This window comes from Ambystoma mexicanum, chromosome 10, assembly GCF_040938575.1.
Source record: "Ambystoma mexicanum isolate Mex_15411 chromosome 10, UKY_AmexF1_1, whole genome shotgun sequence".
Classification (NCBI taxonomy): Eukaryota; Metazoa; Chordata; class Amphibia; order Caudata; family Ambystomatidae; genus Ambystoma; species Ambystoma mexicanum.
In genome coordinates, this window is record NC_090932.1 from 1356179987 (window position 1) to 1356206976 (window position 26990).

At 46.0% G+C, this 26990-nt stretch overlaps 1 protein-coding gene across 1 annotated transcript in view; it reads left to right on the top strand.

Moving 5' to 3' along the window:
- Positions 1-26990, top strand: part of HPS4 (HPS4 biogenesis of lysosomal organelles complex 3 subunit 2) — a 951717-nt gene that overhangs the window by 24207 nt on the left and 900520 nt on the right. The window contains exon 3 of the mRNA XM_069619373.1: positions 4261-4351. Coding sequence (XP_069475474.1) covers positions 4261-4351 — 91 coding nt within the window. The remainder of the gene's footprint in view (positions 1-4260; positions 4352-26990) is intronic.

Sequence of the window (26990 nt, forward strand, 5' to 3'; positions counted from 1 at the left end):
AAGTGCTGGAATCTGAAATGGGATATTACAAACAGCAAAATGACCCAAGAGTGTAACAACAAATCAATATTTAAGCAGTTCTTAGCAAGTAAGTAACTTGTTTCAATACTTTAGAAAGTTTGATTGTTTTAATGTTCGCTGATGGTAAGTAACTGTGCAAAGTCAGGCTGCCCCTGGTTATAGGAAAGACCTAGTTAATGTACTAGGTTCACAGGGGAGACTGCAACATTCTGGCTGTTAACAGAGGGGAACCAAACCAAAGGAGAATGAGGGCAGAAGTATGTAACAAGGCCCTGGAAGGAAGGTTGCAGGGATGAATCCACAAGTTTGGTGCCAGCAAGTTACAACTACGGTTCAGGGACCCAGTAGCAACCGCCCCAGTCAAAGCCCCTGGCTACTGAATATGGTAACCAGCGATGGCTAAGGATTCAGAAGACCTCCAGATGTTGAACGGGCCCATCTGTGTTGGAAGGCTGGTACCAACAATTGAAATGAGGTAGGATTCCTCCCAAAATGTGACAGTCCAGTTGATGGACCCAGGCTCAGCAGTAGCAGCTGGAGGACACTGTGCACTTTCTCGAACAGAGGCTCTGGCCATGACTGTAGCACTACAGGCAGACAAAGGAGGGATCCCTTGGAGAAAGGATGATGTAAAGGTCTTGCCGATTGTCCTGGGATGTGGCCACATGTTGGGACAGCACCAACACTGTCCAGACCCTAGCAGCGCAACCGGAGCTCACACTTCTGCATCAGTGATGCACATGGTCCAGGAACTTCCCAGAAGTTTGTCCCTACCGGATCAAGGGATGAAATTGCGTGAAACAGGCTTTCCATGGGGAGCGGGGAGAAGAGAGAGGGAGAGAGACAGAGACACCCCGACACCAACCCTACGTCCTGGTATCCGTGTACCTTTCAAACATTTTGGTGTACCTTTCAAACATTTTGTGGCTTCCCAATCGGTGGGATCTTTTTTGAGTTGCCTGACCCAGCTAAATCTGTATCCCATTTATTCAGGGATGCATTTGTGAGTCCTCTCACGTGGTTAAACAGCCAAAGATGTCTGTTTCTGCCATGACAAATCAACAAAGGCGACAAGGTCACATGACTTTAGAAAACACCAGGCAGCAATTGTGTCCCTGCTGAGGGATTCAATGTCTTCTCGCACGTTAAAATGGCTACACTACGGTGCCGCCCCTATAAATGAAGAGCTGCCACTAGTATGTTCCTCTACTGTATAGTCTGAGTGAGCGGACTCGCCCACTGGAAAACAATAGGCACATTTGGCTTACCCGTACCTTTGTTAGCTTCTGGGATACCAAGCCTGCACATTTAAAAAAGCATTGCAGTCTTCAGTGAGGCTTTTGAAAAATACTCACTTATGACAACAAAAGTCAATACACACAGAAACGGAGAGCAAAAATACTAGGCAGAGCGCTCTGGTTCAAAATATCGACATTCTCACCTAACAAGCGTGAATGTGAATTTCATTAAAATGCCACTTTGCAATTGCAACCCCATATCCTTGTCTCCACCTTTTTCCTATCAGAGAGCAGGCTGACTCCCATTTGTACTTTCCAGTTTACCGGATTATCCACTGGAGCCTGTTTGATGCCCAAAGGTGCGCATTGGTGGTATCTTAAACCCACGAATTTGGTGGGATCATGGGAAATGGATGCTGAAGCAGAGGTGGTGTTGATAGCTAACCTCTGCTCCGCTATTATGCCAAAAGCTCTTAGTCAACTCCGGTTAAATGGGGCACTGGGGCTCCAGCTACCTGTCCCATGCTCCTAGATCGCCTTGCTCACAGTTGCACAGTCGGTCATCCTCTTCCACTGCACCAGATTACCATAAATGCAAGATTAACTGTCTAGTGCAATAACCCAATCGATGCATAGTGTCTCTTTCCTAGGTAGAGATGGAACTTGTCAGTAGAAGGGTGTAATGTACATTCTCATCAAGCACAGATATACCTGGATAAAGATGTTCCACTCGATGATTGGGATGGAACATTTTACTTCATCCTGTGAAGGGAAGGCGCTTTTAAATTGCATTGATTCCAAATTAACAGATTTGGCACCAATAATTATTTTCACTTTTTCTCCTTCGCTTAGCAGTGCAAATCCTTTGTTCATGCCTCTTCCTGAAAGCAGCTAGCATTTCCCCCAGCATGCATGTGCTTCAGGTCTTTCCTACTTTGTCAGAATTTCTAGATATTAGACCGAAGCAGAATGTCCGTAGTCGACAAATGCAGCTAAAAGTCCCATTTGAATTAACTACTTGTGCAATCCTGTAGTGAGTCTACATGTGTGATTTGCCTTGAAGCCCAAGCTCTTAAATGTCTTCTATCCCTGTCCACAACCTTTGCCATCACAGGCTTCTTTGATTGGTCCCTCTGGTTCTTGCCATCATTATTTCACCACCAGAGGCACAATGCCAATCTGCCTGCACCATTTTACTTGGTTTGTCTTGCATGGTGTTTGTTATGCTGGTTATGGTGCAGTGAGTCAGTCCCCTGAGTATGGGAAGTTGGTTTAGAAAACAGGGCCCAGAAAAGGAGTCTCCACCCATTCAGTCTGTAAGGCAGGTAACACTTGCCCAGTACACCTGTTCTCCGAAGGTCTAAAATGTTTCATACCTTTTTTAGTCTCGTCATCATGTCTGCAATCTCTACTTGCTCGGTCAGCTAAGCACTGCCACTTCACACTGTGGTAGGTATGATATGATTGATTATTTATAATGCGCTTAATACCCAGAGGTTTCGAAGCACGGACCCGGGGATCGAACCTTTGTTGCTCCATGTCGTCTTGCTTCCAAGACGAGCATGTTGCCGCTGAGCTAGCCTCCGGAATAGAAGATAGACACAGACTCCGATTAGGCATTCCACTCATTTTATTAAAGAATAGGATAAAGCCTGTCTTTCCCTATTCTACAAGGCTTCCTTACCTCACCAAACTAGCTAGGGCGCTTGTCGGTGAATGTCTATATATGAAGAACCGTCCAACTCTAACCTTACGACTATTCTAACATCTTAAATAGAGGAGAAGGCCTCCCTTCTCGTGCGGTTTCCTGACTTGGCTTTCAATCACTCTTCACTAAATGATCTTCAGATAATCTCTTGTAGTCACTTATCAGTTAATATAGTTAATGTAGGTGTTGACTTGGTGCTTCTTATCCTTGTGATCCTTTTTCTTCGGCTACTTTGCCAACAATTACTGTTCCCCTCAGGAATTTCATAATACTTCAATTGTCTTGAACCTTACATTCTCAAGTTTCTGAGGGACTTTCCCAAAGTTTTAATCACATTTTTCTTGTATGACTGGCTCTTCTGTCTTTTGGAACTTCTTGGTCTGATTTATACTCCGCTAGATACTTTCCAGTATACTTCTCTTTCAGACTCCCATTTCTCTTGTATTATATTTCCTCTTTCTTGACTCTATTGAGTAAGAGTTTGACAATATGGACACTTTGAAGTGAAAATAAAAATGTGTTGCTGTTCCGCCTTCAAAAAGATTTGTATTTGTTTTAGATACAATTTTACAATGCACTGTTCACAACAGTATGGGCGGACATCATGTTTAAGTGTGTATGCTTGCACCTTCTGCTTCCAGGTATGTCTTTGAGTTTATCTTGAGAGAATGGAGCAGTTTATGTACAAATCCAAAACTCAAATTAAACACAAAATATTCAGTTAATGTCAGACGGAAGAAACTGTAAATAATTATACAATTCTTCAAAATGTAGTTATGTTTCAAAAATTGTCTTTTTAAGCTCTTTATGAACCTAGATCAGATGGGGAGGTGGACTGAGTTAGTATATATGCTACTGTAGCCTTGAGGCTTTGATTTTGCTAATCTTTCTGGGATTGCCCTGTTTCTGAGAGAGATCCACTGTTAGCAAGTAGTTTCCTGAATGCCTCTGCTCTGCAGCTAGTTCACTGCTTCATTTGGGAGGCCCTTATTTTGTTCTGATTAGTGGCTAACCTACTGTTGTATTGGCAACCACAATCTGGCTTTTAAACGTTAGTGCTCAAACCACAGGTTTTACAGCTATGAGGAAAGTATTTGTAAATTATCGCTGCTCTGCTTTTTTCTTTAAAAAAAATAAAAACCTTATGCACACTGTCCTTGATTTGTAACGTGCAGCAGGGTTTTTCCTTATTCCTATTGTGCATTTGCTCACAATTGATTTGTTTAATGCGTTTGTCTGGAAGATTTCTAAGTTTTGTTCTGGTCGTTAACACTTTTAAATTTGTCTCCTTAGGTTGCATTATTTTTTCCTTTATGATAGTTCCAAGGTGAGAGGCGAAGGTGATCCGATATGTGCCGGTATTAGTTACTTCCATCCAAACCAGGTGAGTTATTTGTGAACGCTCTTGTGCCACGTTATATGGAAGTACACAACAAATGCAATCAATGATCAACTGGTTCGGAAACACTTTTGGTTATTCCACTCCTATAATCCTTGTTTTTCCTGAGCACCATTGAAACAAAAAACAGTGAGCACCCCCATATGCTTAGAAGGTGTAAACACAGAATGGGAAAATACTGTTAAGCAGCATCAATGGTATGGTAGCGGATTAGAGTGAGTATTCAACAATGGCATCCATTTTAGTTTAACACATTTTCTTGTTTAGGTTATCCTAATGTCTTCATGAATTTCCAATGTTTGAGATAAAATGTCCAAAGATGAAATTTAGTCTAATTTCCAATTCTAATGTCCACTTTGCAATTGCTTTAGTGTGGTAATATCTCACCACAGTTGTCCTGAATCTACTTTTTTATTGTTCCTTCGTTATTGATCTTTTGTTTGGTTAAATGAAGCGCTGATTGGAAGTATCAATGAGTATTTTAATGTAGCTAATCTCAGCTAGTAAAGTGGCTCAGAAAGGTAGGTGCTCATCTCTTCATCCTGACATCTGACTTACACCTTTTACTGCAGTGCTTAGAAGCTGAAGGCATCTGACATTCAGATCTATAAAAACATGAATGGTGTGATTATTATTCGTGTGAGTTTAGGGGGCATAGAATTTCTACCCAAATTTCCTCTGGATTATTATTGTAATCTCAGTGATGCCTCCAGTTAAGTATTTGTAGGCTTCTTTTATCTTTTTTATTTTTTTTTAACTCCCACGAAATAAACATATTACCTGAAAATGTGCTTGATAAATTGCTGAATGAGAAAATAAAGACTACACTTCTAATGGTGTTCGCAATATGCAAACAGTTTAACATGTAGTCCAACATTCACATCCTGTTTGTAATGATTATACTTCATGTGTGCTTACACATGCTTTGAGAAACAAGACTCATCAGGACTCGAAAACGCACTGAAAGTAAAAGCATAATTTTAAACAATTAGCCCCAGAACCTATTTAGCTTCAAACAATTAGAAAAACAAAGTAGAATAACCCATGTTCCACATGCAGTCTTGCCTTTATTTCACGCTTGCCGAAGTTTCTCTGGCATCCGTGTTGGTATTAAAAATAGACCGACCAAGAAAGAGCAAAAATAATATATAGTAAACATCAGCAAAGTTTTTTATTATTTTTTTTAAATGGGTTTAATGAAACCCTTTACCTTAAATGCGAGAATTCTTGGAACAATCCGATTTCTTTTATTTCATTATCCTCCTCCCCCAGCTTCAAATAGCATAAAGATCAGTACACTGATTCTATGCTTCTATGAAGTTGTTGCCCCATACAAAATAACAATTTTTTCTCCATTATTAGCCGATTTAATACGTTTTTTTGAACTCTGGAGCCTGCCTGATGTTCCATATGCAAGCTGAGCTGCTTGAGCTTGTGACTTTTCGAAAACATATATTTATTTTCTGGATCATCCAAATCTTTGAGCACAGCTCAATGGAACACTTTTATAGTTTTGTTTTTGGCCAGATTGGGCTTACATTTTTAATTTGAGCGCTGTCCCAACCACCATCTGTTGATATTAAGATTCGATTTACAGCTGCAGAGTGTCTATTGCTTCATTGCCTTCTAATCCTCTGGGCTGGTGCTCTCCAAGCAGTCCCATGCCTCATCTTGCAGGCACTGTTCTCCTTTAGGGCCATTGAAGTCCAGACGGCCTCTTGATTGGACCATCTGGTCAGGTGCCATCTACATACTACCTGTTCCTAAGTGTCCAAGTGCCGGACATCACTGCATAGGGAATCAACACCAACGGGAAGCTCTGTTTCACCCTATTATGGCCTGGTAAGTCTACACCACACTGCCTCAAATTTTGCAAGCTCCCCTACCACAGCGGACCTGCTACTGCTTACCTCCTTTTTCAAATGCCTTTATCCCTGTACACCCCGATAGTACAATTTTATAATTGGATTTCATTTCTTGATCTTCTATGGCCATGTGCAGATAGACCACCTGTATTTGTCAATAACCTTGCCCCCCTACGCCTAGTTTGCAGTCTATACAGACCTACAGAAGCTGCTACTCCTTTCATGTAACCATAACCCCATACAGTTCAATCTCCAAGAGTGTATTACTCCCCCCCACCCCCCAACCTATCCACAGGATTTACCCTATGCCTTCCCACCATGCAGCTATGTAATCTTTTCCTCCTTACTGTCACTCCTCTACCTTTTGCTCAGGGTCTCTGATTGCCCTTTGGACTGGCCCACTTTGGCGAAATGCACTGCCACTGTTTAACCGTTGACTTCATGACATTCCTAAGATTTCACAGCTGGGGTTAAGACTAGCTGTCTGTACCTGACCCATGATCAGACTTGTGATTGGGCCCTTTCTTTTACTTTGAGCTTGTACTTCACATTGGGCCTAACCTTTTCATAGGGGGTTACGGAATGTGGTGTCTTGGTCCTGCCTACATGTTGTGCAGCATTGATGTTGTAGCTGCGACGTCTGCAGCATTATAGTAGGGGCTTATGAGTGTTCCCTGGGGAGCAATTGGCCAGAGATCCTTGGCTCTTGCCCCTTCAGATTTGCTGTATATTTCAGTACAGCATCTGGACTCTATCCTGCTCAGGCAGTCGGCAACTGGACCATATTTCATTGCTACAAGAGACTGACCCCTGATTGAGTGGATATGATTTCCTAGGTACGGCTGAGGAACTAATTTGGCATCCAAATCATCTGTTGGAGATTGGTTATTGCCAGTGACCTTAGATGGAAGGCTCACGACGTTTGAACACTGAGGAGTCTTCTCCATAAGGTTATTTTACCAGTAACCAGCATGTCATTTCAGCTAGCCTCTCAGAAGAAAAACTACTACCCGTCCCCTGACCCCCAAACCTTTGTCGGGGAAGTACAGGCAAAAATAAACCCTGGAAAAAGCACACATAATTGGATGGAGTTTTAAAGTAGTATATTGTGCCTCGCTAATTGCTTATAACCCTCTGAAGAATCATTTTTAATTATCCTAATGCTCAAAGCAAAATACCAGCACATTATTCCATGTCACTCCACCTCTGCGCGCGCACACACACACACACTGCACACCAGGGGCCTGTTGGGCAAAAGGGAGAAAGACCACCCAGTAACCACCCTCGACCAGAAGAAGTCACATTACATCAAGGTCTCCCACATTGCTCCTGCTGACCAAGTCTATGAAAATGCATAATCCGACTTAGTGATTCTAATAAAAGGACAATGTGATCAGGATACATATGACGGATCTGTATCCTGAAAATAAACTGTAGCCCGATTTGTCTCCTAGACCTTCTACAAAAGCGTGACCTGCCCTATCCTCATTGAACACAAACAATATATTCCCATAATCACTCCTGATTTTCATGGATAGAAGACTGTTTAGACTGTTTCCCTAAGACCCTTTTTTATTAGATCACCCTTAAAACTCCCCCTTCTAGCAAGTGATGCCCTACAAAGGCAGAGGAAAAGTAGTATTTGTATTCAGCCATCAAACAGTACCTCTTTCAATTTCACATCTGCCCTCAATAAATGCACCCTAAACACCTGGTCATTGAGCCCCGTAATAGTCATCCAGTTCAACCTTTGTCCACATTTGGTCTGCTATGCACTCTGTAAACCTGATGAATCACGAAAGGGATGTGGGTGGTACACTGAAGAAGCTAGTGATAGTTTTGGGCAGAAAGTCCTCAATTCTAGCTCTGAGGCGAGTCCTTGAACATTTTGCTTTTTTCTAAACTGGTTCACCAACCTTTTTTTCCTGACTTCCGAAATCTAGGGCTTCACCGGGCATACACTTGGGTTTTGCACCCACTGAGACATCATATGTCTGTCAGGGTGGGGGTGTGCCCTGCTAACTCCCCTTGTAAAATGGGTGGGTAACCTTGCCTAGTGGCTGAATACAGTGTTACAATGTATTTGCAATTCAGTTACAGTTGAGGACAGTAGCCTGTCTCTTGGCACAGAGGGCCTAGGTGGCACTCTTGCATTATAAATCTTGATCACTTTGTGTGAAAGGATGCTGACGGCCATATTTAGTCGTACTGACTACCTACTTAGTTAGGCTGAGTCCGGCCAGGATCCGATTCTGCCAATGCATGAATAGGTTGTCTGTAGTCAAGTTTGAATATGCATCCTGTGTATTTATCCTGCAGGGTTTGAATGTGGGAACTCCCTACAAAAGTTTGAAAGGCTTCATGATTGTGATTGGGAGCAGAGTCTGCACTTAGCTGCATGTCCTGTTAGACCGGAGAATCTTTACACTACCTGTGTCGGGAGTCTCAAATACCCAAGAAAAGCATTTCAAACTGGCATCCACCACGATCGTGCTGCTGGGGAGGTTCTGTTGGTGTCTGCAGATGTAACTTTCTAGTGACCAGCGGACTTGTAAAGTTTTTGCTCCTTCCCCTGAACCAGTAGCCACATCTGGATTGAAGACTTGGTGGCCCTTTTACTCACAGAAGACCCTTGCTGTTTGGCCCTGTGCTGTGTTGGGATGTACGTTCAGGTCCCATGTCCACCCAAACAATTTAGATTGAGGAAAATGGAATTGTGCCCAAGGTAATGCAGTTGAAGGAGGGTTGGAGCATGCAACGTAGGACTAACAAATGCAGCGTTTTCAAATAGTCATGGGAACATAGGTAGTCCCCGGGATAGGGCATGAGTGATATTAAAACGTAATAGGCGAAATGTAGTGTATAACAATGTAAACTTAGTCTCTGGTCCCCGGCATGAGAAATACTGAAGCATCGCCGTATTCAAAGTGAGGCTTAGTCTGCCGCGTCCCATGATGAAAGTAGCATAGTGTTGGGGTGGTCAGGAAAGGTCCCAATGAGAGAGAGGGTTCACGTTGCATGCACCATATTGGGGACTGAGGGAACAGTGAAGATGACACAATGTTGCAATTTTACATTCATCTAGCATAGATAATGAAAATGGATACAAGTTAATTTTAGTGTGACCTTGTGTGTAAGTTGATGCATTTAGATTTGCATGCGTGCAGCAAGATAAATGTCAAAACCGCTGATGAAATAGAAATGCAATATAGGTATAGTGTGCCATAAAGCACCTAGAAACTGGACAGCAAGGAGCTTCATAATGTGCATGCGAGAGAGATTTGTCATGAAGAAACTACTGGGAAGAGGGTGCTGTAGTTTTGAACATATATGCATGACTTTCATGTATGGGGGTTTGAGGGAAATGTGTTTTGGGACAGTTGGGGGTACATGCGGAATGTGCACATCTGTATACTATGTGCTATTTCATAGTTTGGCTTGTCCCTGCAGCCAGGTTCCAAGGTTAACTCTGTGAGACTGGGAAAACTAGTTTTGCAAGGTTGGAGATCGAGGCAAGGCAACGAGTAGCCACAGCATTATCAGATTGCCAGTTACAGCCAAGCTGGGTTTTTATGACTTGGCAGTATTGCAGAAAGGAGATGCAATCTTCCACTTGTGCAATTCCCAACAACGCAGCCAACAGTAGCACCACAGAACATGTACATTTTTGCCTTGAATTATGCCGCATCATGGGGTCAAAGATCAGCAATAGAATAGATTTCAATGTACAAGACTTAAAAACCCTGAACAATTGTTGCATACAATTATCAATCTCTGCCCAGTAGCCCGCCAAAACCGGACAATGCCATCACACATGCCCCCAATCACCAATCGCCCCACATTGTCGCCAACATTGGTCCGATAAAGAAGATTTAATCTTGTGCAATAGAGTAGGTGTGTAATGCCACTGAGTGAGCAATTTATACCTGAACACTCGCAATTGTATCTAGGAATAACCGTCGACCCGACAATCTTTCCCATTCATCATTTGCAACCGCTGATCCCAGTGTACTGCCATCTAGGTTTATAGTGCCACAAGGTAGCAGATGATGACCCATTCAAGATTATATAAATATTTGATATTAGGGCTTTATTGCCCGGATTCGTAGTGACACATTTCTCAAAAGAAGTAAGCTCTCTAATAACAGCCTGTCTGAGAGGTGGTGCCAATATCCAATGGAGTACTTGATAGTATTGCAAGTGTACCCTATCATCTAAACCAAAATCCACCTTACACTGTGTGAAGGTTTTAACCTTGTTACCAACAAACAGATCTCGAATTTTCCTACATCCTGACTGTTTCCAATGAAGAAAAGCCAGAGGGTCCCATCCCGGAGGAAAAGTATGATTAAAGAAAATCGGTGTAAACGGCGAGGGGAAAGTTGTACGCCTATTCCCTCTCACCGTCCCTTCCCGTATCTCCTCTACTAAATGCGTGATTTTACTTCTGTGAATATTGGGGGAGCGGTCCTTCTTTGCGTGCCATAGAACCTAAATTTGGACCCCCCCCAATGCCTGTTCAATCTGTATCCAACATTTCTGTTTTTCTACTTGTTTGTTTTTTCATTTGTAAAGCACTCCAGACCCAAGGATATCAGGGTGCAAAGGTTACAGGTAAGTTCTCAGCTTAGTTACACAATAAATAAATTAACAATACAGATGCATATATGCACAGGAATAGTCACAGGATAGTAAGCGACAGAAAGTTATACATTTCGTTGCTGTCAACATTATGGTATTTTACAGCTAGTGGACACAAGGTTGGGGTTAGATATCGGAAGATTTGAGCCAGATGGTACATTTGGATCTGAAGGTCTGATATTGCTGATCTTGGGAGGCATGGAGTTCCAGAGCTGGGCCACTTTTATGGGGAAGCTATTACCACCTACCTTGAATAGTTCTAGGGACAAGGAGGGTGTTGCTATGGGCTAGTCTAGAAGGTCTGATGGCGGTCCTTTTTTATGAAATTTCCCAGCAAGATAGCTAGAGGCAGCCTTGTGCAGGGATTTATGGGTGAGCAATGCAATTTTCAGTTTGATTTCGTCGTTAGTAGAGAGCCAGTTGTTTTGCTGCCTAATCTCCGAAATATGGTGTCTTCTGGCCACTCCGAGGGCCGCTCTAAGGGCGTTGTTTTTGAGTGTTTGGATTTTCCTGATTGCTTTGTTAGAGACACTATATAGGTTGTTGCAGTAGTCAAGCCTGGACAGAATAAGGGATCTGGCCAGGATGATGCAACTGTTGTTTGAGAGGAAGGGTTTACCAGTTCTGATGAGTTTACACGCGTAGCCGGTGGTGGAGGCCAGCATGTTAACTTATTTGGTGAAGGGGAGGCTTGAGTCGAGCTAGAAGCAGAGAGTTTTCACCTCGTTGGCCACTTTGATGGGGTTGCCATCAATTAAGGAGGCGTATTCGATCCCTAGTTTGAGGTTGGAGAGGGTGCATAGGATGATGAGCTCAGTTGTGTCATCATTCAGGCATAGACCACGATGAGCATCCATGCCTGGATGATGAGATACACCCTATTCACCAAGCCCAAATCCATAACATAATCCCCTGAAAGTGGGAGGAGAATCAGCATAGTTAGTGTAGGTGATACCAAGGCTGTCCAGATCATCGAAAAGGGGCTTAGTGAATATGTTGTATAGCATGGGAGAGACACATGATCCTGGAGGGACGCCACAGGTGATGGGGATAGGGTCTGCAGCTGCTGAAGGTGAAAATACCTGCATGGTCCTTTCACTTAGGAAAGACTCAATCCAAACTATGGCCTCCCTGGAGAAGTGAGCAGCTGAGTATAGGTGACTGCACATGACCTTGTGATGCACAAGGTCGAATGCAGCTGAGAGGTCGAGGAGGAGGAGGAGGAGGGCAGATTTCCCTTTATCCCTTAATTCATCGACTTGGGTCTTAAGGTCTATGAGGGCCGTCTATGTGCCGTGTTGTGGACGGAAACTAGATTGGCGTGCTCCTTGGAGGTGGCGTAGTTCCAGGTATTTCTGGATTTGTGTGTAGGCGACCTTGTAGAGAATTTTTAATAGAAAGGGTACGGTTGTGATGGGCCGGTAATTAGTAGGTATTGAAGGGGCAAGTGTTTTTTTTTTTTTAATTTTTTTTTTTTATTATTTTAGTAAGGGGAGCACCCATGATTCTTTAAGGCTGGCGGGGATGATGCCGGATGCAAATGAGGCATTAATGAGCTTGGATACAAAGGGGGCTAGGTCCCTTGCTGCATCTTTGATAAGCTAGGCTGGACAGAGGTCTGCCTAACAGTTGGAAGGTTTGAGTGAGAGTGATTTTTTTTTCGACTTCAAGAATGGATATTTTTGGAGAATTTGAAGCGAGTGGATGGTGAGCTGGGTGTGGTAGGTGTCTAAAAGTTAGACTTTGTGGCGTTGGTAGGAAGGAAGATAGATGGCGGTGAGTTAGTGGGCAAGTTCAAAGATGCTTTTTTTAGGGCAATTTTAGTTTGGAGAGTAGCTTTTTTTTATTGGATAGCGCATGTTTGATCCCGGAGCCCCAACTTTTGTCTTTGATGCAGGTGTCTGGCGCGGAGATAGGTGTTTCTATCTCTTTGGATAGTGAATAACTCCTTCATGCTGGAGTTAGCTTGGGAGATTCTGGTGTTGTATGATTCTTTTTTGCCAGGCAGATTTCTTTTTTGTAAAGGGTGGAAATCTTGTGAGTTTGATCTTATTGGTTTCCGATGGGGGTAGGCGCCATGCGGCCTCACAGATTCTATTTTTTTGTTTTTGTTTTAGCTCTTTGAGGTGTGGGGTGAACCATTTGTTCAGGTGAGTTTTGGGTTTGCTAGGTCTCAGTTTGAGCGGGGCAATAGTATCTAGTGAAGTTGCCATGATTTTGTTGTACTCGTTGACCAGTGTTCTTGGATCGGTGCTATCAGGAAGGGAGTTGAGAGTGGGAAGGATGGCTGGGATGAGCCTATCGGTGGTCATGTTTTTTTTGCTTCTGGTTAGGGTGGTGGGGAGCAGTGAGGATTGTGGACGGGAGAGGTCTGGTGGTGGAGAGTGCAAAGGACACGAGGGAGTGGTCTGTCCAGGTTAAAAAGGAGATGGGGGAGATGTTCGCATGACAATTGCGGTCAGCTACCCAGTCTAATGTTCTTCCTTAACGAGCCTTTTTGGCGTAGGCCGAGTTCGGTCAGGATGGTGGCAATGTTCACGGTGGGTTTATCAAGGGGATCAGTGAATCCCAGGTTGAAGTTGCCAAGGAGTAGAACTTGTGATGAGTTTTTGAGGTTGTTGGAAAGTATGGAGGAGATAGCCTCCTCGAATGATCCAATGGGTCCAGGTGGTTGATCGTTCAGGTGTAGAGTTAAGGTTTGGGAATTAACCAGTGGTAATTTGACTTTAAGCGTTTCACAGGATTGGAGGTTTTTGGAAGGGGCAAGTCTCATGGCGAGGCTGGATTTGAAAATAATGGCGACGCCTCCTCCTCGGGACTCAAGTCTATCTTGTCTGGGAATGGTGTAGCCATCAGGCACAGCTAGCATGAGCATGGGTCCTGCTGCTGCATGTTGCCATGTCTCGGTTATGGCGAGAAAGTCTAGATTATCAGCTAAGATTAGATCTTCAATTTCTGTGGCATGTGCTACCAGGGACCTGGTGTTTGAAAGGGCCCCCTTGAGCGGTGGTGTATGGGATTCTTTGTTTGCAGTCTGGTGTGAGGGTCCACAAGTCTTTGGGTGAGGAGCTACGCACTGCTCTGTGGAGGCATTTATGGGGTTGCGGTTATTGTGATGTTTGGAGTTAGTTGCATTTTGTTTGGGAGAGTGGTTAATAATAGCGTTAGAGCTGGGTGTGAGTCTGGCGGGGATTCAAAGAGTTTGGCCATTCTGTGTTGCAAGTGTAAGAAGTGGCTTGACTCTGTTCAGAGGCTGGGCTGAATTTCAAACTGGATAGCAGTTCCAGTCATTGTGAGGCTGGTCGGATTTAGAGGGGCGCGAATGTGGGGACTGGCAAGGCCCAGTGAGGTATTGAGAATGACTATTGTACCTAGAGCGAAGAGGTAGACTGAGGAAGGCATGCTAGGATAATAATCTAGGTGGCAAAGGAAGTGCACTATGTGGCACGGGCAGGACAGAATAGGCAAATTCAAGTTATCACAGGGCTAGTTAACACAGTTGAATAGGCTAATTCAAATGATCACATGGTTGGTTAACACAGTGGAATAGGCTAATTCAAATTATCACAGGGCTAGGATGCATAGTAACTAAAGACTAGAGTAGGCTGATTCATTTAAGGCAGGACTAGATGACCCAGTAGAGTAAGTTAATTTCAGTTATCACATAGCACATAGGACATATCACGTAGCACTGGTAATATAGGCTAATACACTTGTCCCAAGGCTAGATGGCACAGTAAAAGTAGGCTAATTCCCTTTATCATGGGGCTAGGTCACATAGTAACTGTGGACTAGAGTAAATTGATTCTGATTATCATTATGGTAGTGGCGTCGGCTAGCTTGATTGTCATTAGCGTAGTCAGGTAAAGGTTGCATGAGTTGGCAGTACTCGGACATGCAAAGCAAAACTGTGGTTTTACGCAAGAGTACAATATCGCAGTGATCTGACTGGTATATGAGGCAAGTTAGTATCTCGGGATATTGAGTAGCAGGGTTAAGCGCAAAGTCATGATATGGTGCAGTGAGAAGCTGACGGAGGTGTAGAACGCCAGTGGTACTGCCCCCCCCCCCTGAAATGTATAAGGTTACGGAGCCTGCAGGCTCAGTTTGGCATTAGAAGATGAGTAGGCGTGCTCAGCAGATAGCACCTTTGTGCCAGTGGAGATGTGGAGCTTCCAGGAGTCGGGGAGGGTTCACAGTACTTAGTTGTCTGTAGTCAGTCACGTTGTGATTGAGTGGCTGGTGGCATATGGCAGGTACTCGTGGCTGGTACATAAAGGAGGATGCTGGATAGCTGTTGCCGTACTTCTGGCTCACACCAGCAGCAAACAGGGCCTTGTGTGTGGGCCTTGGGTGGGAGGCCCGCTACGCCTGCGGGCTCCCATTTGGCTCTTTTGGTTGTTGTGGTGCCCATTCAGTGTGGTGGTGAGGGGGACAACAGGATGTCAGGCTGGGCTTTGCACTTGGGATGGGCGGGTGGCCATTTTGGAAGGCTGTACAAATGTAGGAATCAGATTGGAAAATGCACAGCGAGATTTGTAAAATGCACCGTTTACAGCGCTTCTACAGTAATCTGGTTTTCCTTCAGATATAAGGCAAGTAGAAAATAAGAAGCACTTCAGTGCTAATATTGCGGGATGGTCGGTGCGGCGTAAGTGTAGCTGCAGTGACGCTCTTAGTAGCGTGAGAAGCCCTGCTGGGCTTACCTCCTAGAGCAGCAGCTGGACGGTTCTTTCGGCGACGCTCGCCTCGGGAGTGGACGGTCCCGCGCTCATGGCGGCTCCTATGGATGCAGGGTAGCGACTGCTGTCTGGTAAAATTTGTAGAGATCGGGAAGACCCAACCCTCCTTTCTCGTGGGTGCTACCAAAACCTCATATGCCACTCTATGGGGTTTATTATTGCAAATGTATTCAGAAATACTCTTAGGTGTTTTTTTCTTTTTCAAATGACAAAGGAATTTAGGTGGAAGTGCCTGGAAAAAGTGTAAAATCTTTGGGAGAATCATAATCTTTATAACATTCATCCGCCCAAGCCAAGAAATTGACATTGGACCCCAACACTCAAGTTGTTCCGTGATCACCTTCAACAAAGGGGGGAAATTGGCTTCATATAAGCCTTCCAAATTCAGGGTTATTGTAATTCCCAACAGCTCAGTCTGACCCTGAACCCAAGCAAATTTCATTTGAGTATGTATTAAGGACACAGTGGTAGGGGCAGAGATAAATTTAATATTTCTGATTTGGCCAGGTTAACCTTCAAACCAGCAACAAAGCCATATTGTTCGAATTCTCTGGAATCACTAGCAACATGTCATCGGCGTACGCCATGATTTTATGTTCTATCCCATGAATATATAATGTTTGCTGAATTTTCTCTGAAAAGGGCTACAAGCCAATGGCATACAACAAAGGCGACATGGGGCATCCCTGTTTAGTTCCCCTCTGAAGTTAGATTGGGGGTGAAAGTTCTCCATTAATTAACAACCATGCCACTGGAAAGTTGTAATTCACCTTGACCCTTGCCGTGAAGTGGGGGCCAAACTCCATCCTGGCCATAACCTGGAAAAGGAATGACCACTCAACCAGGTCAAAAGCCTTTTCGGCATCCAGTGATAAAAGAATCGCAGGTATGTGTTTATTTGCCACTTTTTCCAAAACATGGCACAGTCGCCGTATGTTGTCGTTTGTCTGTTGGTGTTTTTAGAATTCCAGACAGGTCTGGCTGTATAATAGAAGGAAGTAGACCATCCAATCTATTTGCCAAAGTTTTTGCGTAAATCTTGGCATCCAGATTGATTAGAGCAATATGCCGTTACGAAGCGCACCTGCGTGGGTCTTTGCCTGGTTTTGGAATCAGAATAATATTGGTTTCCTCCATTGAAGGGGATATACTTTCAGTGCTGAGGAATGAGTTATAAAGGACCTTGGAGCTAATATCTTACTGAAAATCTTATAAAAGGAAACTGAAAACCTGTCGGGTCCTGGAGATTTATTCAGGGGAAGTGATTTAATAACGTTAAGCATCTTGTTGAGAGTAATTTCTCTTTCCAAATTATCTCGATCTATCTTCTAGATCTGGGGGAGATTAACTGACTGCAAGTACACTAGCTGGGATTGTTCATCTGATATAACAGCAAATAAAATGTGTGAAATTGCATTATAATTGTCTCACCAATAGTGCATCTGATTTATTGGCCTTAACATAGTATGATTGGCGCATATACAGCAGAGATTTCTCCGCATTTTTGGTAAAGACAGGTTAAGTTTAACTTTCGCAACTCTATATGCTTCTAATAATACCGGGCCTGTATGCGGTTCCATTTTCCTCATTATTTGTTGTAATTCTTTTTCCAAGGACCTTTCCAACAACAATCTCTGCCAGAATTTGTTTGCCGTTCCCGTTATTAGAACCCGACGAATTGAAGCCTTAAAAGCATCTCAACCCATCTCAACCCGATTCTGGTCAAAAAAATTCTATTCCAGCCTCCACCTTCCCCCGAATCAGCGCAGATGAGAATCACTGCGTCCATACCCTTTGGATCATCCCTTCTATGTCAATCTGCTCAATCAATGTAGCGTGATCTGAAATATCAATTGGGTGTGTAATGCTTGTGCGAAATGTGAGCTAGAACAACATGGCGTCAATGCACAGCCATTTTGAACACTCATCTCTCATCACAGTAATAAAGCCTGCGTTTCTGCAGGGTTCGCAAAATAAACGAGCATTTCAGTAGCAAAAACAGAGCAAGGTCACATAGCCACATGAATATTGTTGGCGGGTGGACATGCCTGGAGTATAGTTATTGTATTGTCCACTGAAGGACGAATACGGAGAGGGAGTGGGAGCGTCCTGCAGGTGCATGATGAGGAGTTCTGCGAATGAATGCAAGGAGAGGGGCGCTAGGTTTTTCCACTTTCAGCAGTTTTTTTCTACCCTCTGTCCCTTTGACTTGTGATCTGCTCTTCGGCCGAGGGCAGACACAACTGAGAAGGGTAGGGAAATGCCCCCATAAAGGAGAGCGCATTGTGTGGCAAAAGTTAGTTGGAATTTGGACCCCCGGGTGATGCAGTCCCGCTGAGAGGCCCTGTTAGAACAAGTGTTCGAGGGGATTGGGTCCTCCGACGTATTCCATATCTATGACAGTAATCACTACAGCTGTGCTGCGTCGGACAATTTTTGGCGTCTGTGTCCTGCGTTGATGACGTCGATACACTGTCCTTGAGGGCCTCCGTCGAGCCGACGTCACCGGATGTTATAAGTCGCACAAAGCCCGTAGCCTCAGTTTCGTTTTTTCCGCGAACGTGTTCGCTTCGGAGATCTTGGCACGTCTTGGTTCTTCTGAGTTCTGTTCTTTCGGTTCTTCGAACCGGTTAATTGTGAAGATTTCCATGATGTCTTCTTCCACCCCACGGCCGGGATTTAAGAAGTGTCGGGACTGCGGGTCCAAGATGTCGTTGACGGATTCACACAACGCCTGTCTCTGGTGCTTCGGGGAGGACCACGACATGGGTGACTGTCTAGACTGCCAGTCGCTTATATCAAAGGCCTTGCGGGAGCGTAAGAAGAAGCTTTCTGTAGGTAAGGTGGCCAAGCCCCGGAAGTCGAGATCCACTGGGCTTTCGACGGACGATTCGAGGGGCGACTCTCCGCATCGTCCGCATAAGTCCGGGGGGCTCTCGGTCCAGGAGTAGGTCCCCCCATTCCTCTGCCTCTTCGAGGCACTCGCGGAAGTGCCGGCATCGGTCGCCTTCCCAATCCTTGTCCGAGGACTCCGCCCGCCGGCGGGTAGCTTGTCACAACAAGCATTCCCCTCCTGCAGAATGGGATTCATTTCGGCAGGAGATGTTCGGGATTTTTCAGTCGCAGGGCTCCGTTCCGTCCGCGACATCGAAAGACGCCGGCCATGACTGTGCTAGAGACGCCACTCACACGCCTTCGGGCTCGAGCAGTCATTGCGATCACCGGGCACCTTCGAGGTGCCGGTCGGACAAGGATGGTCGCTCTAAACATGCCCGTTCCAGGTCCTGGTCCTCGACACCCTCAAGACCGTCGGAGCCTGTGAGGTCTTCGAAGAAGACATTGACGCCGAGGTCGTCGGGACTCTCTCGAGGCTCTGCCTCCGTGGAAGCCGTCAGCGCCCAAGCTGTCGAAGGACACGCTCGGGGCTCCGCCCTCGAGGACTGTGTCGAAGCCGTCCGCGCCACGCTCGACGCCGATTCCATTGATGCCTTTCGAGGCTGCTTTGTCGGAGGTACCCTATGGCATGGTGGAACCCCCTAGAAAGGCTCTGGCCAAGGCTAAAAATGTCTTTGTCCCTTTTTCTGTGCCCTCATTCCAGCCTCTGGATTATATTTCTGAGGTGAATGAGGGGTCTGAGGAAGGTATGGTTCCTGAGGAGGTACCTGATGAGATTTTGTCTGGTCATAGCCAGATTGAAGACCTGCGTCAGTCGTTTCACGACGCCAGTGGTCTGGACACCTCTCCAGAGGTGGAGTTCTGTAGGCCTGAGCCTGGCACCCATGCCGAGTCCTCGTACCGGCGCCTTATGTCGAGGGTCACGGAATACTTGGGGTGGTCGGCGCCACCAGTGGATTTTCTGCAGGATGACCTGACGGATATCCTCGACCAAGGTCCACCAACTGACCCGGTACTGCCCTTTCATATGGCCTTGCAGAGAAGGGTGGCAGCAGCTTGGACTGCTCCGAAGAGTCTCCCGGCAGTGAGCAAGTCTTTGCTGCGAAAATACCACCCAGCCAGTAGCGACCCCTGCTACTTGACCATGCACCCCACTCCAGAGAGGTTGGTGGTGCAGGCGGCTACGGCCCCAGCAAAGCAGGCGTCATACCCTACCATCCCTCCTGATAGGGACGACAAGCGTATTGATGGCTGGGCCAAGAAAGTGTTTTCTTCCGGGGATATGGCTTTACAGGCAGCCAACTCCGTGTGTGCCTTGTCACGTTTCACTCACACTCTGTGGAACTGTATTTCGTTAGCGGCTGAACATATTCCCAAAGGGGAGGAACGGGATGCCATGTGTGAGTCTGTTTAGTCGGGTCTGGACATGGCAGATTGTGTCAGCCGGTCCATGGTGGCGAGCACCGTAATACGCAGGTTTGCGTGGTTGCGGAAGTATGGGTTTGCTCCGGATGTGCAAGCCCAGCTCCTCAACATGCCCTTTGATGGTGAACATCTTTTTGGCAGCAAGGCTGACGAGAGCCTTGAGAGGTTGCAGACCTCCAAAGCTGCAGCAAAGTCGTTGAGCGCTGCAGTTTGCCAACCTCTGCCTTTTCGTCCTAGGGGACAGCAATGGAGGGGAGGTTCTTTTCGATATTGCTCATCCTTTGGTAAATCGAGAGGAGCTGCAAGTCAAAGGGGCCACCATAGGAGTACCAGAGGTGGTAAACAGGGTACTCGAGGTGCCAAAGATACTCGGGCAGTTGCCTCTTTGCCCTCGGGCACTGTCGCAGCCGCTTCAGCTCAGTCATGAGGCCATGTCCCATGGTTCGCCGGTTGGGGGGGAAGGCTGCCGCAGCATCTTGTAGAGTGGCATGCTATTACTTCAGATGTGTGGGTTCTGGAGATCATAGCCCACAGATACTGTCTTCCTTTCCGGCAGAGGCCTCACGACAATCCACCAGGGAATCTCTCTTTGAAGAGTCCGGATCTGCTCCTTGCACAGGAAATACAATCCCTGCTGGAGAAAGGCGCCATAGAACTGGTGCCTGTTGCGGAGAGGAACAAGGGATGATATTCCCCTTATTTTTTGATTGCAAAGAAAGACTGGGCATCGAGACCCATCATGGACTTGCGCGGTTTCAACAAGCTCCTCAGGAAGGACATGTTCAAGATGGTTACTCTTTCTCAAGTCCTCCAGGCCCTTCAACTTCAGGACTGGTTCGTGTCTCTCGACATCAAGGACGCTTACTTTCATGTGCCGATCCATCCCAAGCACAAGAAGTACCTGAGGTTCGCGGTTGGCGACTCGCACTTGCAGTTTCGGGTCCTGCCATTCGGATTGCCGAGGGTTTTCACCAAGCTCGTGGTGGCGGTGGTGGCAGCGTATCTCAGGAAAGGGGGGATTCGCGTGTACCCCTACCTGGACGATTGGTTGATCAGGGCGCGCTCTCCCGAGCAAGTCATGGATCATCTGTCCGTCACCTGCCACTCCCTTCACAAGCTGGGCTTCTCCCTCAACTTAAAGAAGTCCCACTTGACACCAACTCAGCGGCTCCAGTACATCGGAGCAGTGCTCGACACGTCGCTGGGGCAGTGTTTTCCTCCCCAGGTGAGGGCTCATCACATTCAAAACATTCAGCTGATGGTGCACAAGTTTCAGCATGCCCATCCTGTATTCTTCTGGTGCCGGAGGCCAGGTTGCGGATGAGATCTCTGCAATGGGCTCTCAAGATGCAGCGGTAACAGTCCTCCGGCAGGATGTCGGACCCCGTGTTAGGGAGAATTCTCTCTTTAGGCTGAATTTCCTAACCTAGTGAGTCCCCCAGCAGCTTTGCTGGATTTCTGGAGTTTGTTTTTTTCTCCTGCCAAGAGTGAGACTCTTTCTCCCACTCTTGGACATGATTTATGGTGTTCCTTTGACTGTTAATGTGTTTTATGGGCTACGAGGTCCTTTACTCCATAGGGTCTCATGTGTTTTTAAAATGTGTGTTACACAGCACCCTCCGTGCAGTAACACAGGGCTGTCATAGTGACACCCCACCATAGACTCCATACCCTGGGACTGACTACTGTCTCGCAGGGCATGTAAAGTCACCATTGGCTTAACTAGTCCCAAATTATTAACAGAAACCAGTACAAACCATCATATTGTGGACGTGCTGGTCGGGGCAATTTGATTGCCCCGGGGTCTGTTAGTCGAGGGGGCACGTCTCCGTCCCCCCTGATCGAGTTTTGGCTGGTGGCAGTGGATACTACTTTTTATATTCTACTGCGAATATATATCCCTATGGAATTTTCCCATTGTTCGAGGCTCCCAACTTTAATTATTTAATTCTCATAGCCTTGAACATACTGCCGGTTTATTTATTTGATATTAATTCGCCGGTTGGTATTTTTTGCCAGGACTCTATTCTAAAATGGCGTTTGTGTTCTCTTCTGTGACTCCAACCCAAGTCGAGCCCTTTGTTCCACTTTTTGGCGGGCTTCTCCACAGAAGCCTCCAAAAGTGGTGCCACTCTGTCTGGGTACCACAGGGGGTGTGGGAAGGGGTTTAGGCACCCTGGACTGAGTTACCTTGGTAACTCAAGTCGCACTCTTGTATGATTGGCCCAAGTGGCTCACCACTTAGCATGTGTGATTGACAGCTAGGCTGAGTGAATGGGGGTGTGCTGCATAAAAGAAGGGCTTTGTGGACTGGAACTTCAGAAGTCACCCTGAGAATCCGACGAGGGAGAAGCTGAGCCGACCTACCACGACGACACCACCGGTGGAGCCCTGCGGAACCGTCTCACCACTTCCCGACGACGGAGAAGATCTCCCGGCTGGAGAGGCTTCTTCCCCTGACTGGTTGGCACAACCAGTTTACTTTCTTCTCTTCGCATCGCAGGCCGTCTTGTGGTCGAATTGCCCGTGCCAAGCACCCCGGCAACCGGATAGCCACTTACCACTGGACCGCGAATAAAAGGACCGCTCCTTTTACCTTGAGAACTCTGCAGCTGGTTTCTTCCCTGGCAGTGCAACGGACTCCTGTCTTCCTCCCCGACGAGATCCCCTCTTCCCCCGGACGAAGCACCGACTTGCATCCGCTGTCAGGAACAACTGCCCCTGCTGGAGTATTCTCACCACTTTAAGGTACCGTGTCCGCCAGGCCTCCCTTTCTAAAGATTGCTACAAGGTAATAACCCCTTAACCTTCTGGACTGGGCTGGCCGCCTTGACCCTCTAACTGGTCCCTTTCTTTTGGTCCAACTCTTTTTGAACCTTTGCAAGACTCTTGTGCACTGCAACCGTGTGACCTTGGACACATTTCATTTTGATCCTCTTAAAGTGGATCCGGCCTACTGAACTCTAAACTCACGGTTTCACATTGCCTTCCTCTCTTGTTGTGTTCTTAAAAAAAGTGTTGGGGTCTGTTTCAGTTTATACTCTGCTTTTCTCTCCCTTTTAAAATGAATTATTAGATGGCCATCTGCGCTAAGCGCTCACCGCTGTCTGGAAATAAGTGGGGCTTTACTAAAGAATTGCCTAATATTCTTTTAAGGGAGTGTATATGTTTTAGTGACCGTGTTTTTGAATTGCTTACTATTAGTGCCTGTGTTTTTCTAGATGTGGTTTTAAATAAATAATTATATCTCTTTTACACCAAGCTCTGGTCAGTGTTTACTTGTTCTACTGTGTTCTTTTGACCTATTGTGAATGCTCTGTATACTGCCTAACTCTTCTTGAGGGAAGTCTGACTGCTCAGCCACAGCTACCAAGTGAATCTGTGTGGTACAGACTGCTACCAAGTGGGTTTACTGCCAAACACCTGTAGTCTTAAATCTTTTGCAGTGGTCCCAGAGGGAACTGCACAGGTTTCTGCCTAACACCCCGTTCAGGTGCTGCCCTCGGTCGCCCAGGACCTTCTGTGGTGGGACGTCGATGGCAATCTGATGAGGGGGGTGGGAGGGGCTCCATTTTGGCTACCCAGGCCGGAGGTGACGATCGTGACGGACTCATCCCTCACGGGATGGGGAGCTCATGCCAACGAGTTGACAGTCAGCAGTTGTTGGTCTCCGTTGGAGTCCAGACTCAATATTAATCTGTTGGAGCTCAGGGCCGTCAGGCTTGCCCTGAAGGCTTTTCTGCAGACTGTGCGAGGAAAGAATGTCCTGATTCTGACGGACAACAGTGGCCATGCACTACCCCAACAAAAAGGGGGGGGCAGGGTCACTTCCTCTGTGCAGGGAGGTGATGCAGCTCTGTTTCTGGGCCATCCAGCAGCAAATTTCGATCTTGGCAGTTCATCTGGCCAGAGACGAAAATGAGACGGCGGACTCTCTGAGCGGGCAGAACGCTATCTGTCATGAGTGGGAGCTGGCTCAGGAGATTCTCCTGGAGCTCTTTGCCCTTTGGGGGACCCCTCAAGTAGATCTCTCTGCCTCCAGTGTCAACCGGAAGTGCGAAAAGTTCTGCTCGCAGGAATTTCCTCCAAGAGGAGCCTTAGGAGATGCGTTCGTGGTGGAGTGGTCCTTCCCGCTGCTGTACGCGTTTCCTCCAGTCCCCATCATCCCGCAATTGCTGCGAAGGTTACATAGATTCTGTTCCTGGATGATCCTCATTGCTCCGGCATGGGCCCGGAGAACGTGGTACCCGGACCTTCTTGACTTGTCCATCTGCCCTCCACGTCGTCTTTACCGAGACCATCTGCTCTCATGGGAGGGGGGGTCAGGTTTTCCATCCAGATGTCTGATCCCTCAACCTTCATGCTTGGCTTCTGAAAGGTTGAGGTATAAGGATTGGGACCTCCTTGAAGACGTGATGGAGGTGTTGCTTTCGGCCAGACGGCCTGCAACCAAGTCCCTGTACCGTTGCCGTTGGAGAAAGTTCTGTGACTGGTGCAGGATTAAGAATGTGGATCCATTTTCATGTGACATTCCCTTTGGTTCTGTCTTTTTTGCTTTCGTTAGCCCACAAGGGCCTGCCAGTGGGTACCAGTAAAGGTCGGAGGAGTGTTCTTATTTCAAAATTCCTTTAATTTCTCAGTTTCTCGAAGGGCTCACTAATGTGTTTCCGCCATCACCTTTCCAGGTGCCTGGCTGGGATTTGAACCATGTTCTAAAATTCCTAATGGGTGCTCCATTTGAGCCTTTACATTCTTGTCCTCTGAGACTGTTCACCCTTAAAACTGTATTTTTAGTTGCAGTCCCTTCCGCTCGCAGAGTGAGTGAGTTGCAGGCACTTTCAGTTAAGCCACCCTTCACTGTGTTTCATAAGGATAGGGTTGTCCTTAGAGTTCGTCCTTCCTTTCTTCTGAAAGTTGTCTCGGAATTTCGTTTAAGCCTGAAGGTCATTCTTCCGGCATTTTATCCTCCTCTGCATCCTGGTAAGGAAGAAGAGAGGCTCCATAGGTTGGATCCTAGGAGAGCTTTAAGTTTCTACATTTCACGCATGTCCTGGGTCAGAGTGGACGATCAGCTCTTTAAAGGTTACGCTGGAAGGTGTTTGGGACAAGCGGTTACTAAGCAGACTTTGTCTAGAGGGATTATCTTGGCGATTTCTGAATATTACCGCTTGGCAGGTAAGGACCCTCCGGTTGGCTTACGGGCCCATTCTACTAGGGGTATGGCTGCCTCTACTGCACTGCAGAGGGGTGTTCCTATTCGAAACATCCGTGAAGCAGCCACTTGGGCTTCGGTCCATACTTCTGTACGACACTACTCCCTAGATTACATCCATGGGCAGGATCTGGCCTTTGGCAAAGCGGTCCTTTACTCTGCAATTTGATTGGACATTCTAAATTTCTATATACTAAATTCTTTTTCCCTCCTCCATACCTTGGTACTGCTTTGGGAGTCTGTCATAGATATGGAATACGTCGGAGGACCCAATCCCCTCGAAGAAAAAGTTACTCTTTTACCTCGTAACGTTCTTTCGATGGGATGGTCCGATGACGTATTCCATATCGCTCCTTCCTTACCTGCCCCGCTACAGAATTTCTTATGCGATTGCAGCTTACGTTTCTGCAAGGCTTTCTGTGGTCATACTGGCAGTAGTTTGGTGCCACATGTTCTGGGGGAAAAAACTACAACTGAGGCTACGGATGTCATGCGTCCTACTTATAACATCCGGTGACGTCGGCTCGACGGAGTCCCTCGAGGACAGCGTATCAACGTCATTGACGCAGGACGTAGATGCCAAAAATGTTCCGAAGCAGCACAGCTGTGGTGATTACTGTCATAGATATGGAATACGTCGTCGGACCATCCCATCGAAAGAACGTTGCCGGGTAAGAGAGTAACTTGTTCATCTCTTTGCCTACCTGCTGCGGGACTAAGCAGTGTTGTCGTGGCCAAGATGAAGGTGTCTTCTTCATCCTGTCTAATGGTGACGTTCCATATATATATATATGTGTATATATATATGTATATATATATGTATATATATATATCTTTTTATATATAGAAGTGTATGTTTGTATATGTATGCCCATTTTTGTTATATATATATATATATATATATATATATATACGTGTGAATAAAATGTCTGTTACGAGCCATTTGTTTTAGGATAACAAGTAGGTTTTTGTGGTGTTCTGCTTGTCTGAGTCCAATAAATTGGTTTTGCCAGGTGGCTGGGGAGATGCAAGTCTAAGTGCTCCCCTCACGTTGCCAAGCAGACGCAAAACATTTTGGCGCTGTGAGCAAGGTCTTTGTGCTGATATGGATGCCAAAGGATCCTGCTAATAAATTTAAGTTCAAGTTTTTGGACTCGGAACGGCAGAGAAAAACGAGATTTTGTTTTTCCTTTCTCTTTGTATTGAGAGGAAAAGAGAGAAATAATTGTACAGGTGTCTGTGTTGTGGTATTAACTATAGGGAAGTGAACATCCATTTGAATACAGTGTGTTCCCTATTTAGGAAAAAAGGTGGTTCCGGTAGCAGAGATTGTCCAGAGGTAACTATCACAGGGTGGTCTAAGGGCCGATGTGATAAAATTGCACACACCTGGGCATGTGGTGCAGGATTGAGTGAGAGCTGGGATACAGTTATAGGAGAAGCAAGTTCAGCTGAAGTGATTAAATGTTTACAACAGGTCCCGATAGAGAAGGGGAAGGAGTGTTCAGTTCTCGGGAGAAGAGGCTGGATTTGTTGCATGCTTTTTGAAATGTGAAATTACAGGCTAGCGTTCAAATATTGGAAAAGTAGCTGGCTGCTGAAAAACAAATGAGTTGATGCAGCAACTCCAAATTGAATTCTATCATAAGGCAGATAAATATCCGGCTGTTGCTGAATGGGCTGTGATAGGAGTGGCTCGTTATAAATATCGAAAGTGAAGAGGAAGGGTTAATTCACGTGAGGTTGCAACTGTGAATGCCTACACAGGTGTGGTTTGGGACCCTGGTTAGTGGGATGGTGATGGGTTTGATAGCACTACTACTGGTAGTGATTCCAAACCAGAT